This window comes from Anoplopoma fimbria, chromosome 14, assembly GCF_027596085.1.
Source record: "Anoplopoma fimbria isolate UVic2021 breed Golden Eagle Sablefish chromosome 14, Afim_UVic_2022, whole genome shotgun sequence".
Taxonomy (NCBI): domain Eukaryota; kingdom Metazoa; phylum Chordata; class Actinopteri; order Perciformes; family Anoplopomatidae; genus Anoplopoma; species Anoplopoma fimbria.
Genome location: NC_072462.1, coordinates 11010807 through 11025912, shown reverse-complemented (window position 1 = coordinate 11025912; position 15106 = coordinate 11010807). Strand labels below are relative to the sequence as shown.

Here is a 15106-nt window from a genome sequence, read left to right as displayed (position 1 = left end):
TTGGTACTGTTGTTGGTACTGTTGTTAGTACTGTTGTTAGTACTGTTGTTAGTACTGTTGTTGGTACTGTTGTTAGTACTGTTGTTAGTACTGTTGTTGGTACTGTTGTTAGTACTGTTGTTAGTACTGTTGTTAGTACTGTTGTTGGTACTGTTGTTAGTACTGTTGTTGGTACTGCTGTTAGTACTGCTGTTAGTACTGTTGTTAGTACTGCTGTTAGTACTGTTGTTGGTACTGTTGTTGGTACTGTTGTTAGTACTGTTGTTAGTACTGTTGTTAGTACTGTTGTTGGTACTGTTGTTGGTACTGTTGTTGGTACTGCTGTTAGTACTGTTGTTAGTACTGTTGTTGGTACTGCTGTAAGTACAGCTGTTAGTACTGCTGTTATTACTGCTGTTAGTACTGTTGTTAGCATTGTTGTTAGTACTGATGTCGGTACTGCTGTTAGTAGTACTTTTAGTGCTGATGTTAGTACTACTGTCTATTTGAAAATCCTCTGTTAAGTATTTTATTGAACAGAAGTATACATACATAGGCTTTACCATGGGTTTATTATATATAGACTAGTTCTTAATTTAATTACCGTGCTACATGCTATATTGTGATAAATATCGTCATCGATATGAAAATGATCCATATCTGGAAAGGAGTTGTTGGCCATATGGCAAAGCCAAATGAATGCATTTTGTGAGTTTGTTATTTTATTTTCTGGTTCGAATCAGATTCCGTTTCTTCTGTTTTACCTCGACACACAAACCGCAAACACAAACTCTGACAAAAACACCTAACTCTCTGTTCTGTAATGTTAGAAAAAGCTTCAGCCTGACTCTCGAGTCGCAGCGACGAACTTCCTCTGGATGCAGGTTTTGTGTGTGCGGAGGACTTGAGCCGCTGTGACATCATGCAGATCGGAGGTGACGGCAACGCTGTTTTGAGTCTAGTTTGTGTGTCTTATATAAGTTCTGCTGTTGTCTGTTCCTCTGTGGATCACACTGCTGCCTGCAGCCGCACTCACACACACATAAAGCACACACCCTTATTTTTGTCACTTGTGGGGACTTTCATTCCTAGAGGCCTCACCCTCAAATATAACTGCCACAGGTCTGATTATATAAAAACCTGAAACAAATGTTTCAAGGTCATTGTCAACCCTTGAAACAATCTTTACCCTATTATAACTGTTTTACATTGTGGGCTGTGAGTCCTTGTACTGTCGGTATAAAGGATTTTGTCCCCATGAGATAATAAGGGCCCAGCTTGTAATGCCACGTTTCCACCGCATGGTACGGAACAACTCAACTCAGCACGCTTGAAACAGTTCCTATTTTGGTTTTCCATCAGCAAAGGTTGTGGACAGCATCCGGGGCGTTTTTTGGTTGCACCTCGGTTTAGGTGGTTCCAAGTGAGCTTAGCCTAAAATACTACAACGTGGAGTTTAAACACTGCTGACTACTGATTGGTCAGTGAGAATCGTCGCTTATGCGATGCCGAACATTCTGCACAAACTCGCCGTTTTTAAATAGCCAAGCTACCGTATGTTTTTTAGTCCCCCCCCCCTGACATTTTTAAATGAGAGACAGCAAAACCATGCATGTTCAATTGACAAAGTACAGAAATCCCTTGGCTTGGTAACTGTGGACTGTAGTTATGAATAGGTTATTTGTATTTAATTAAAAAAATTACTGTAATTAAACAACAGAAAATTGTGATAGAACCAATAACCTTTAAAGAAAAAAAAGTTTTCAATCATAGCAAATTTATCATTAAGGTACAGAGCAAACTGTCTTTATCTTTAACTGTCCTCTTGTCTCTTTCTTTATTTCATAGGTTTCATCTGACTAAAGCGTGATTTATGCTCAGCGCATCCAAGAGGGTCCCGCATGGGAGAATAAAAGATCCAAAGGTATCCTTGTCACAATTCCATGTCAGCTTATGCCTGTGCGACAGCTTGGGGAAAGTATCCAATTTTTATATTTAAAAAAATATATATATTCTTTTTTATTTCTGGGAAAAGCTTTATACTTCTGGGGAAAAGCTTGCCCAGAATATTCCAAATACCAAGAACAAAGCTGAACTGACATAGAAGCAGGTGGAATAATCTCACCTGATTGCCTAGTATTTTCAATGATCTGAAGCCTGAACAATTTCCTAAAACAAATGTTGTTTACAGGGTACATACAAGCAGATTTGTAGTTTGTTTTTATTTTCATTGTCAGAGTGGCAAAATGTTTCCTTTTCCCACTGATCTGAGAACACGCTCCCTGAATATATTAAAACAGCGTGAACGGCCTCATGAATCCGAAGCGGAGCCGAGAGTTTACAATGATCTTTAGTCAGAGAGTAAAATTCTGATCACAAAGAATGACCAAAAAACAACAAGATGAAGGAGAGCAGCATGAAGGAAAGATGGGGAGGAGGAAAAATGGGTCAAACCATGAGGACGGGAGGATTAGAAGAGAGGACGAATGCAGAAAGAAAATCAGCATCAAGAAGAAACAGAAGAAACTTTGACCCTGAACTCAACACGCCTTCACTTTAGTGTCATGTCTTTGGATGAAACCAGCAACCTCCAAAACCCAAAAACAAAACCTCTTTGATTTCTTCTGTTCTGAAGACTGTCTCCCTGCTGTTTTTATCCTCATTAGATAAACGGACTGAAATAACTGGAACAGATAATTACACGCAAATCACAGCAAACATACGAGGGCGGTGTAGAGGGACTTGGGGACGCTCCTACTCTGAATCGTCGCCTTGAGAACGATTATTACCTGCTTCTGTGGGTCAAACCCTGTTCCTCCTCAGAGCCGTTAATTTGGGATCCATCCAAATCCGGACTGAAGGCCGCTCTGACTCTCCCTCAACCGATGTGAACTTTAGATAGGAGTTCAAAGTTTTTAGTTCTGTGTTGGAGTGGTTGGGAAATAAAGGTCAGCTTGAGATGAGCAACTCTAATGTTTGTATAATGTATATATTAGAGAAATATTACTGTATTATACATCTACAGGAAGATCTGAATGGTACTAGTACTAGTCATTCATTTAACATTGTACTTCATACAGTAACCTGTACTAGTACTAGTCGTTCATTTTAACGTTGTACTTCATACAGTAACCTGTACTAGTACTAGTCATTCATTTAACATTGTACTTCATACAGTAACCTGTACTAGTACTAGTCATTCATTTAACATTGTACTTCATACATTTTAAGTAACATTACTAGTATTCATTTTAACATTGTACTTCATACAGTAACATGTACTAGTACTAGTCGTTCATTTTAACATTGTACTTCATACAGTAACCTGTACTAGTACTAGTCGTTCATTTTAACATTGTACTTCATACAGTAACATGTACTAGTACTAGTCATTAATTTTAACATGGTCAGGTCAGCGCGTTTCAGGAGAGAAAATGTTGCTAATATTTTAGCATCCTGCTATCTCAAGCCGTGGGCTAACCACAAGCTGAAAAGCTTCACAGATATCGTCATACATTCTTTCAGACCTTTATTTTTTTCACCTCAATTTCCATGTGGTCAATGTATATTATTCAAACTTTCATTGACAAAACAGTTCTTTGCATTGTTTTGTTTTTTTGCTTTCCTTGTCATTCTATCAATGGATGAAGTAGATGTGTCAGTGTTGAATTGAAGATAAATGAAATGTTGTTTACATTGTAATTGTCTTTGTCAGTACATTCTGCTAGTATATCTATTCTGCTGTGTTCTCACTCTCTCTCTTTATGTTCCTCTTCTTTATCCTCCCAATTTTGTCTTTGTATTGCTTTGAACTCAGTGTCCAGTCTATGTATTTTATCTTTCTTCTCTTCCTCTCTCTCTCTCTCTCATTCTTCCTCTGCAGTTTCTTTCTATTCCTCTTTATTCTCTCTCTCTCTGCTCAGTCTTCAATAGTTTCTTGCTCCCTCCGCTCTGCTTCTCTCTCTCACTTTATTCTTCTTGTTTCTTCCCTCCTCAGTCTGACATCCTCTCTCTCTTTCTCTCTCTCTCTCTCTCTCTCTTTTTTCTCTCTCTCTCTATCTATCAATCTGAGTGTTCAGTGTTTCTAATTAATTCCCAGTTTACAGTCGTATCTTAACACACATACACACACTCAGGCTGCTAATTGAATTTTTAAGCTTCTGTTGTTCATTAGCATTTTGCCTTGTAATGTGTCTGTGTGTGTGTAAGGAATGGCATGCAGGCAGAACTGATTCATATTTTAATTTAATACAGGGCTGAAAAGTGGAGGACAGGGCTGTCTGACGGCAAGTTAAAGCAGTGAAACTATTCTAAATATAGCGTAAGCCTAAACTGATGCTGATATTATTTGGTTAGCATTTATTTTAGGTGGCTAACATACATTTTGTTGCTGCCCTTGTCCACAGCCAAAGGAAAGCATAATTATGAATCCCACTGCATTTTTTGGCAGGACCTTAACCGTGTCGCTGGGTGAAGTGGAGACGAAATGATCAAGGTGAGGCAATGACCTCGAGTAGATACGGACAGGAAAGCCCATTGGTCAGGGCACAGGACCTGAAATAAACAGGTTACTGGTTCCTTGGTGAGCATGGACGCCTGGCCAATCCGAAAAGCAGTGGGATTCACAATAACACACTGGGTATCGGTAAATAAATATCCACCAAAATAACCCATCTCCAGACAAACGATACCTCTAATCGATCCTTTTTATGCCCAGATCCAGAAAAAAACTATTTGTTTTGCTCACAGCCAATCACTGCAAGCGGTCTTGGATTTAATGGGACGTGTGATTGGCCCACTACCTGGAGAATGCCTGCCTGCACACGGAGATGTCTGAGCCGGCGACTAGCAGCTAACGGTGCTGAAGGCCCCAACAGCAACAGTTCTGATAAGAGTTAACAGTTTTAACCTGGAGGGGGGACCGGACGGCGGGCTTTATGCGTTAAGAGTGCTGTGCAGTACAGAGACACACACACAGTTTATATTACCAGGATGGGTATTGAATGAAGTACTGTAGGTTATAGACTGACCAAAAATAAAGTACTTCAAACAACTGTACTTCAAAACACCCAAACTAACCCTTCAAGTTCTTGCAGTGGAGAAGGGTTAGATTATGGTGGGAGTGGTAAACCCCTAAACAACAGACACTTTACCGCTCAAACACACACACACACACACACACACACACACACACACACACACACACACACACACACACACACACACACTCTCTCTCTCTCTCACCTCCCTGTGAGCTGTAGCTGCTGGTCTCCGGTCTATTTAAATGCTCTAACTGACTGGAAGCATGAGAGTCACACCAGAGACCGAAAACCCTCAAACACAAAGAGCTGAGTGAGCTAAATAGACGACCAACAGACACACTGTGACAAAGAGTGTATGAGTGTATGAGTGTGTGTGTGTGTGTGTGTGTGTGTGTGTGTGTGTGTGTGTGTGTGTGTTATCCAGAACCTCGTTATCAGAGTCTCAGAAGTAATCAGCATGTTGGTCAGGCTATAATTTTACTTTCTATCAGCCAAGCGAACAAAATTGAGTGACTCTGAATGAGAAACTCTCTGACCTCTCGTTTAAAGACTGCCGGCTTGCTGTTCTGAATAAAGCTAATATTAGTCAGGATAAATTACCATGCTGTTTTATATTTCAAACATCATAACGATCATTCTCGCTTGTGTATATCTATCAGAGAGGACTATTATGTTGTCGCAAGTTTTTTCCAGTTTTTATGCTTTCTTCCGGTTTCGTTTCATTGTAAAATTGAACCTGGTTATACTTCTGGACTGTTGGTCGGTCTGAAAACACAGTTTAAAGAAACACTTCTAATTGACATCTGACTTTGTCTTAAGGAGTGTTTCCCAATTTTTGGGACCTCTCCTGGCCTGAGGCTTTAAGGAGGCTTGCGGCTCTAACTGTAAACTCTGCACCCCCCCTACTCGCTTCCGGGGCCTTGGACTTTGACAGGGAGAGAGGGCGAAGTCCTAAAAATAATGGTTTTGGATATACGATGCTCCACCCAACAGCGATCATTTTCTATTAATGCTAATGTATGTATGCAGATGTTTCAACTTTGATCTGTGCTTTACCAATATTTATAGAGCTGAGAAGGAATCTTGATGTCGAGTTGTTATTACTAAATGAGTGAAAATAAACATAGCCAAAACTACATTTTTATTGTTATTTGGTATTAGTAATGTTTATTATAAGTCTTTTGATCGGTGACAGTACAGAAGGTCAGAAAGACAATTTATCAAGCGTTAACTTATGTGAGCACAAACTCAATTAGATGCAATCCGTAGCTTATTTATGATCCAATGTTAGATGTGTCTCAGGTTTATTTTTTTCACTCTATATACATTTTCCTCTCCAAATTCATTATCAATTTGAAATCCCTCAGAAATGGGAGCTGTCATATTGTTCTTACAGTGTAGACCATGCACACTGTTGGTGATGCACTTAAGCCTCTGTGCCTCTCTGTGTATTAATGTCTTCCATAAACGGTATTGATCTTAAGTCACACTCCACTTACTAAATTACATTACAGGTGAATTACTTTAGTTCTATTAAATAAATATGAACAGTCAAATTAATGGAGGAAGCTGAGCAATATCAAGTATGTGTGTGTGTGTGTGTGTGTGTGTGTGTGTGTGTGTGTGTGTGTGTGTGTGTGTGTGTGTGTGTGTGTGTGTGTGTGTGTGTGTGTGTCGCCACGGAAAAAATGCCAAGGACAGGTCAAGGTGGAAACATTAATCTGAAGAGGGGAATCTCCTTTCCTTCTCCCCTCCTCTCCTCTTGTTAGGAGACTATGTTAGGAAAAACCATACACTGAATAAAAAGAAGTGGACATGGTGGTTGTGATGTCACCAACTAGTTTGTGGACCATACGGTTTTGAAATTTTGAGTTCTGCACTTTGGCAGTCACCATCTTGATTTGAACATGACCATAAACTCATGTTTGCAATGTTCACTGAAGTAACAAATGAAGTAAAAAGTAGGGGCATTTCTTCATATACTTCTATACAATCAGACTTATTTCAGCAACCACAGGAATTTGAAATGATGGCCTTTAGAATTATGCTGTACTTTACAGAACCAGGGGTTGCCAACCGGGACCAAGTAAGTGGACCTTGTGTTAAGATTACGCTCCCACAACATATTTTTGCATTTTAAAGCCAATTGTGTTAGCAAACTGTTTAAGTCCAGAGAAGAAGAGGACCTAAAGTTGAGCCCTGTGGGACACTATAGCTGATATGTTAAGAGGTGGAGCTTATTATAATCTCAAGAGTAGGTTTGGATTTAAAAGTGGGGATCTATGTCATGCAGTTTAATAAAAATCAAAGCTCTCAAAGTTGTGCTAAAACTATGAATCAGATAATTGCTTCCTGTATGTACTGTTAAGAAAACATAATTTGTGTGTTATAGTGCTGCAACTTACCTGCCACAGTGACCCTGGCGGTCCGGCTAACGATGCTACCCAGTCCGTCCAGCGTGGCAAGGCACTGGTATCCGCCCTCATCGGGCCGGTGGTGCCGCGAGTGCACAACGTTCTGCACCAGCAGCGAGCCGTTAGCCAGCTGCTGCCGCCGCTCATCCACCACCGTGCTCAGCAGCACGCCGTCCTTGCGCCATGTGATGGAGGGAGGTCCCGCCGCTGCGTCGGACTGCGCCTGGCAGTCGAGCTGCAGAACGCCACCTCTCACCGTTACAGCGTCCTGAGGCTCTTGGCTGAAAGTGAAGTCCACAAAGCCTCCGAGACTTGACGAGGTGGAGGAGGAGGGGGAGAAAGATGAGTAGGCGTCTGAGGCTAGAAGAGGAGAGGAGAGGGGTTAGATGGAGACACAATAAATCATAACGTCACCCATAGGACAGTTATTTATTGATGCAAACACTCTCCATTATATATACTGACAACAGAGCTGCAAGCAAACACAGGTGGTAAGAGGGGTGTCGAACAGGGTGTCCACTGGGATGTGCCACACTCAAAATATGATACCATAAATCCAAACAAAATAAATAAATTAGTAAGTCTGGAGGTAAAGAAACATCTCATCTCACAGGGGATCAAAACCGATCAATACATCTAGGCAAAACGGACAAACCAATTCAGGGCCCGAGGCCTGCACGGGGGGGGGCAGAGGCCTCACAACAAGGCTGTTTCTTGATTAGCTTGAGTTACTGCAGACACACTTCCTGCCTCAGGCTTCATATGAACATAGAGCGGCTATAACGTATATATTTTATAATAACAATCGATGAAATGACCACGTGTAATGTTAAAGGTAGCCCACCTGGTCAGCACAAAACAACAAGCAGATGTCATTAGCAACAAGCCGATACAGCGGAGCGCGCTCACAATGGGGCCAAACGTGTTTATTGCAGGTTTAGCTAACAGACTAGCTAACTGGTGCTCATCTTTCCCAACATGGACCAGAATATTTCACAACTCTAAGAAAATAAAACCTTTTTCCAGAGGGTCAGACCCACATCTGGATCCAGATGGTGAGTCAAATCCATAACCCATAATGCCTTTGTCTCCCCTATGTTGGTGCCAAAACCATTTTTGCAGCAGCAGCAGAAGGCATACAAGGACTACAAGTAGTGTTTATATTTCCATGCTTTCATCTATTTATTCATGTGTGGGGCTGATCTATTTATTCATATAGTAATTAGATTTGTCAGATACGTCTCTTCACAGCAGAAAACATGTTGAGTTTAACCCTCTGACCTGTAGCGCTTTACTCTGCAGGATAACTCACCGTCACTACCAAAGCCACATCAATCTGCTGTATTCTTTGTTTTTTTATGATGAAATATTTGGTATAATCTTGTGACAGGCTCAGACGCCGGCAGCCTCTCCTCTCATCTTTGATGCTAAAAAAAGTCTTTCATCACGATCAGAGGGGCAGTTTGTTTCGGTCTAAGACGCCGTTCAGAGTCTGTGTGTTTCCTGGAGTCCCGTCACAAAGTCGACTTTGAAGGGCAGCAGATGCTATTTTTCTTTTTGATTCTACTACTTTGCTTTTAAACCCCTGACAGCTTCAGTCTCTCCTGAAGGAAAACTCTGATCAGACGAAGATCAGGTCTAAAATACTGCCTCTGGATCTGTTCCCAACTGGGACGAGCAAACAAATTGAAAAACACTCAACATAAAATAAATATATCAGAGCTTCTTTTCTTGCTTTAATAATAGAATAAAAAAGCATTGATTGAATAAGAACCATTGTCGATAGGAACAGGGCTGTAGGCAGGACTTTAGATCAAGGTACTCCTCCTAACAACTCCCTTCGCGCTAAAAGCCTCTAGATCTTTGAAATGATTTGGATTTTTCCTATTTTCCTATTTACCTAAGGTCTCAGTTATGCATTCTGCAAGTTTCCTGTGAAAAGCAACAGGTGTTTATCAGAAGAGGCTGGTACATATAGGAGGTTACTACTTTGAGAGGCAAGAAGAAGATCAAAATACACCTGCAGGAGGACGGGAAGGGCGGGAAGGGCGGGACCTTATTAACCGATTCAATGAGATCCATTTCTTTTTCATTTGACTCTAAATGGACCATCATTTACTAAATGAACATCATGCTGTATTGAAGAAGACTTGAAACTGGAGATTGAGACCATAAACTCATGTTTACAATGCTTACTGAGGTAATAAATCAAGTGAGAAGTAGAGTCATTTTCTCATAGACTTCTATACAATCTCACTTTTTTTTGCAACCGGAAGAGTCGCCCCCTGATGGTCAGTAGAGAGAATACAAATTTTAAGAGACAACTGCATTGGCCTCACTTGATAAAGCCAGAGGTTGCTGCCTGGACCGAATGCAAATAGAGACGGTGAGAGACATGTGTGTATTGTGTCACGCCTTTAGATAGTAGATAGTTATTTATCTCTGTCCCTATAATTACTGCATTAATAGGTTGATTAGGAAAATTATACACCAATAATTAAAAAAGATACAATTAAATATAATACGAACTAATAATTAATCAGGAAGGCAACTGTGAATAAAAAAAATCAGTTGTAAACTTCCCTGTTAATTCTCAGACAGAGTACAACAACTCTCGTCATTTTGTCCACAGTTAATCACAAATGTGCTGTTCCAGTTTAAATGAGCAGAAACTGTTGTTGTTTTCTAAAGATTGATTAGATACGAGAAACATCTCATGAACTATATGTAGGCACTTTTACTGCATTTTATATTTCATCAAAAGAGATTTTTATTTTCTTTATGCATAATAGATGAATATCAAGATAATACATGCACAAGAGAGCTCTTAAAAGGCAGCACAAGACACACATGTCTCTCCCCGTCTCCACATGTTTGATCTTTAGGCTGCTGCTGCGTTACATAGGCCAACGGTCCTCAGTTACGTTTTTAAATTTACTAAAGGTAAAGCATTTTATTCCCAACATGAAGGTCTTAATGCTGTCTGAAAAGTAATCTAACTATAGATTAATTCTGGTGGACAATTACTGAATCCTTTCATTTATTATCTGATTATTTCTTTATTTCTGGCCCAAAAGTATAAGATATTAAATAAAGCCTGTTTAAAACTAAGTTTTCCGAGAAATGCCAGGACAGGAAGTGCCCTGAGTGTCCTTAACTGTAACCAGAGCAGTCAGGCAGAGTAAGAACTATGAAATCCTAACAGAACCCTGAACTGAGGACACGTTCATCACTTACTTTTCATTATTTACGGCTTCCTTCTTGGGCCATCTTCCTTTTGTTTCCTCATTCCTTACCTTCTATTTTTCCTTCCCTACCCTTCCTTCCTTGTTGACCTCTGTCCACCTTCCTCCCCTTCCTTCTCTCCTCACCCTACCCTTCCTTCCTTCCTTGCTTCCGTTCTGTCCACCCGTCTCCCCTTTTTTCTGTTTCCTTCCTCTCCTTTCTTCCGTCTCTCTCTGTCTTTCTTTTCCTTCACGGTTTCCTTCATATTGATTCCCCTTCAGCAGACCTCCCCCTCTCTCTCTATCAGTAAATCACCATCTTGACAGCTCTATCTGTACTCACCTCCACCAGTCACATGCACACACACACACACACACACACACACACACACACACACACACACACACACACACACACACACACACACACACACACACATACATACAGTCAGTTCATCAATGTGTCCTTGTCCTCGTTGTCCTGCAGTTTGATGCTATCACTCTCTGTCTGCTCTCCTTCCATCTCTACTCTCTCTTCTCAATGTGTCTTGGTCATTGTTTCTTCATATTTCATCTTTAACATCGAGCTGCTATAAACTGCCATATTTTATGGCCTAAAAAGTTTTATTTTATTCTTCCATTACTACTGAATAATTTCATAATAACTTCAAGGAAATTTCCAGGAAAATACGAAGTGTTTCTGTTTTGGGACAATAATTACATAGAATGTTCAAATACACTTCTAAATGATAAATTCAACTCAAACAGTCTTTTAGTCAGTGCAGGGTAGCTGAGAATACAGAACTGTGACATTTGTCAACAGCCGAGTATACGATTCAACATGTACAGTGTTTACGATAATACATGCATTATAAAATGTACTTGGGTTTAAATTGAGCTTTCTAAGAAATTCATAGTTTCCCCATTATTGATGTCAAATAAAAAATGTATAACTACATAGTTCCTTCCAGGGAAATCATTGGAAAATTAAAAGCCCCGTAAATTAAAGCATTACCGGAATTTCAACAATAAATTCAGAGCAGACAATAGGAAGTCTTGTCTGGAATGTTTAAAAGCCTCTTCTTTCCTATTTTTGAAGCAGATTGTCTTTGAATTCTGACAAAAATAGAATCAAAGGAATTCCTCACAGAAATGTCTGAGAAGAAACTGAAACGATCTGTCAATTCACTGACTGTAATAGATTAAAGTTAAGTAAAGAGGCCAATAATACTCTGGTTCCAGCTTCGCCCGTGTGACAATTTGCAGGTTCTATCTGCCCTCTACGGTAGTAGATTATAATAATAAAGGCAGTAAAGTTGTGAAAACCTTTATATTTTTTATACCTAGTTCAGGTCTTGCAGATCATGTGGGTCCAAACCAAAATTTCCCCATGGAAAACCTACTCAAACTTGACATGCATAATTATTTAAAAAAAAGAAAGTACCACATCAAAAAGACACTGAGTACAGTCTATAACAGTCCTAGGGCAACACATTCTCACTCCCAAAACAAATACAGTCGCTTGGTCAGTGGACATAAGCTTCAAACTATGACGCTCTAGGTTCCCCTCTAGCATCAGCTTTGGACATGTCAGGGGCGATGGGTAAGTTTCCCCTCGTTACATGCATAGTCTCTTTTAGAAATAAGGTTCCAACGGAGGTTCACTTGGTTCAGTTTAGGAAAAGACTGTGGTTTGGCTATTATGTAACTTACATGAGCGGCATTAGTTAAGTGTGTACGTTACGTAACAGAAGTAAGGTAAAATCATAGATTGTAAATGAAAAGGGCCGTAGTCATCATGATAGTTTTGAGCCTTGAGGCCTTGAAGCCTTTGGTTTATTATAGTCAGTGAACGAAATTGACCATGTTTGGACTGCGTAGGAGTTAAACCGTGGTGGAGACCCCGTATACGGCTCTGGTAGCAACCTGTCAATCACAAGGTAGCCCTGCCCTAAAGCATAAATGAACATCATGCTGTATTGAAGAAGACTTGAAACTAGAGATTGAGTCCATAAACTCATGTTTACAATGTTTACTGAGGTAATAAATCAAGAGAGAAGTAGAGTGATTTTCTCATAGACTTCTATACAATCTGACTTCTTTTTACAAAAGGAGGAGTCGCCCCCTGATGGTCAGTAGAGAGGATTCAAGTTGGCATTTCTGCATTGGCTTCACTTTTTTGAAACGGAGAGTGCCGCCTGGGTAAAATAAGCCAATGTTGACTTGGTTTCACACTCGACACAAACAGCGGTCTCCTGGGTGAAAGTCCCATGATGTTGTTAGCTGAGTGAGCAAGAAATGGTTAGGGAGTTAGAGACGTAGGCAGATATAGAGCCGTCTATAACTGACCAGACGAGAGTCGGGGACAGCGAGGTGGATATTAGCCAAGACCATCTGAACACACACGCTCTCACAGTGGCTGACACTGCGGGTGAGTGTCTGAAAAACAGACTGCATTAAGACTCTGGACGGCATCCAAAAACGTTGTGTGTGTGCGTGTGTGTGCTTAAAGTCTGCGGGCTGCCGGCTGCCAGAACCATCATGACTGAGAGGAGGAAACAGGAAGGAACAGAAACTATGAGGGGGGAAAAGAAGGAGAAGGAGGAGTGACACATCCAGAAAACCAAAAAATCCCAAATCTGTCTCAGTGACACCATGGTGAATGGAAAATGGACTTATATAATGCTTTTCTAGTCTTCCGTCCATTCAAATTTTTTTAACAGTACATGTCATTCACCCATTCATACCCATTCATACACTGATGAGAGGGGCTACCATGCAATGTGCCATGGTATATATGTATATATAAACACATGCAGTGAGCTCTGACACCAGCTGGACAGCACCAGTGCATGTGTGTGTGTGTGTGTGTGTGTGTGTGTGTGTGTGTGTGTGTGTGTGTGTGTGTGTGTGTGTGTGTGTGTGTGTGTGTGTGTTGTGTTTGTTTAGCATTAAGCCTTCATTAACAAGTCATCCAGCCTCTGTGTCTCATTGAACTATAACTCTGATAATCCCTTTGACGATCTCACAGCTGAGCTCACACACACACACACACACACACACACACACACACACACGCGCACACACACACACACACACACACACACACACACACACACACACACACACACACACACACACACACACACACACACACACATATAAACCAATCAGCAGCGACTGATGTATCCTTCCATCCATCATGGACAGACACAAAAGCATGTGGTAGTGATTGCTTAGCAGCAGATGAGCAGTTAACATTTGTCATGTGGATTAAACACAATGTCGCCATCCTGCCGTCTCTGCTGTAGAAAAAAATGATGTGCCCATGCTTGATCCGGCCCACAGCTCTGACTGTTTGAGTGTTTTTTTTCCAACTGGGGAACAGGATTGAGCTCTATGACTATCTATATCTTCAAGCCTTATAAAAGTGTTTTTTTCTATATTTTGTTTTGATCGCAATTTCTAAACCAGCAGTTTCGCAATGGCAAACCCATGTCGGTCACCAGTGCAGTCATATCTTTTATCCAGCACGACTTGCCTTTTTCTTCTTTGCCTCAGGCTACAGAAACACAGAACTGTGTTGACCATAGACTGTATATAAGAAGTGGGCATAGTCATCATGTCCTCACCTATTGGTTTGTGGAATGTAGTTTTGAAGCCTTGGGTGGAGCGATTTCACCGTCGCCATCTTGGATTATGATCATCGCCATGTTGTTAATTTTGCAACCGATTCACAGAAGTTCATTTATTTGGAATGCAAGGGACTGACGAAGAGACGGCGTTTATGTCTCTGGTTGCTGCAGCGACCTGTCAATCACAGTAAGCCTGACCTAAAGCATACTCTGCTTTATGGTCTATTTGACTGTAAATGGACCATAATTTACTTAATGAACATCATGCTGTATTGAAGAAGACTTGAACCTAGAGATTGAGACCATAAACTCATGTTTACACTGTTTACTGAGGGAATAAATCAAGAGAGAAGTAGAGTCATTTTCTCATAGACTTCTATACAACCAGAGGAGTTGCCCCCTGATGGTCAGTAGAGAGAATGCAAGTTTTAAGACAGTTCCACATTGGCTTCACTTGGCAGAACCTGAGGTTACCACCTAGTGTAAACACAGTGTTTTGTTTATAGGGACAGTTTTCCATTGTGTGACATTCAACGGGTAATGAATGAATAAAATAATCTGTGGAGAAGCTGTGCACACACCCAAAAAATTCTCATCTAGGTTATACATTAATTATTATAGATCTTAATGTCTGCCAATTGTCCTGTAAAAAAACATTCATCAGCTGTTTTTGATTCATTTTACATTTGCTCTCCCGATTATCCAAACTGGCCTGGTTTGATATGATAAAGGTTCAGCCTATATTTATAATAATTTTTCTCTATAATTTTACTTTACACTTTTATGTTCACTTTGCACTTATATTCTTAATA

General features: G+C 40.4%; 1 protein-coding gene across 1 annotated transcript in view; it reads right to left on the bottom strand.

The window, feature by feature from the left end:
- The window catches only part of dcc (DCC netrin 1 receptor), a 240727-nt gene that overhangs the window by 162913 nt on the left and 62708 nt on the right, over window positions 1-15106 (bottom strand). Inside the window, exon 2 of the mRNA XM_054612210.1 lies at window positions 7427-7795. Within this exon, the coding sequence (XP_054468185.1) occupies window positions 7427-7795 (369 nt within the window). The remainder of the gene's footprint in view (window positions 1-7426; window positions 7796-15106) is intronic.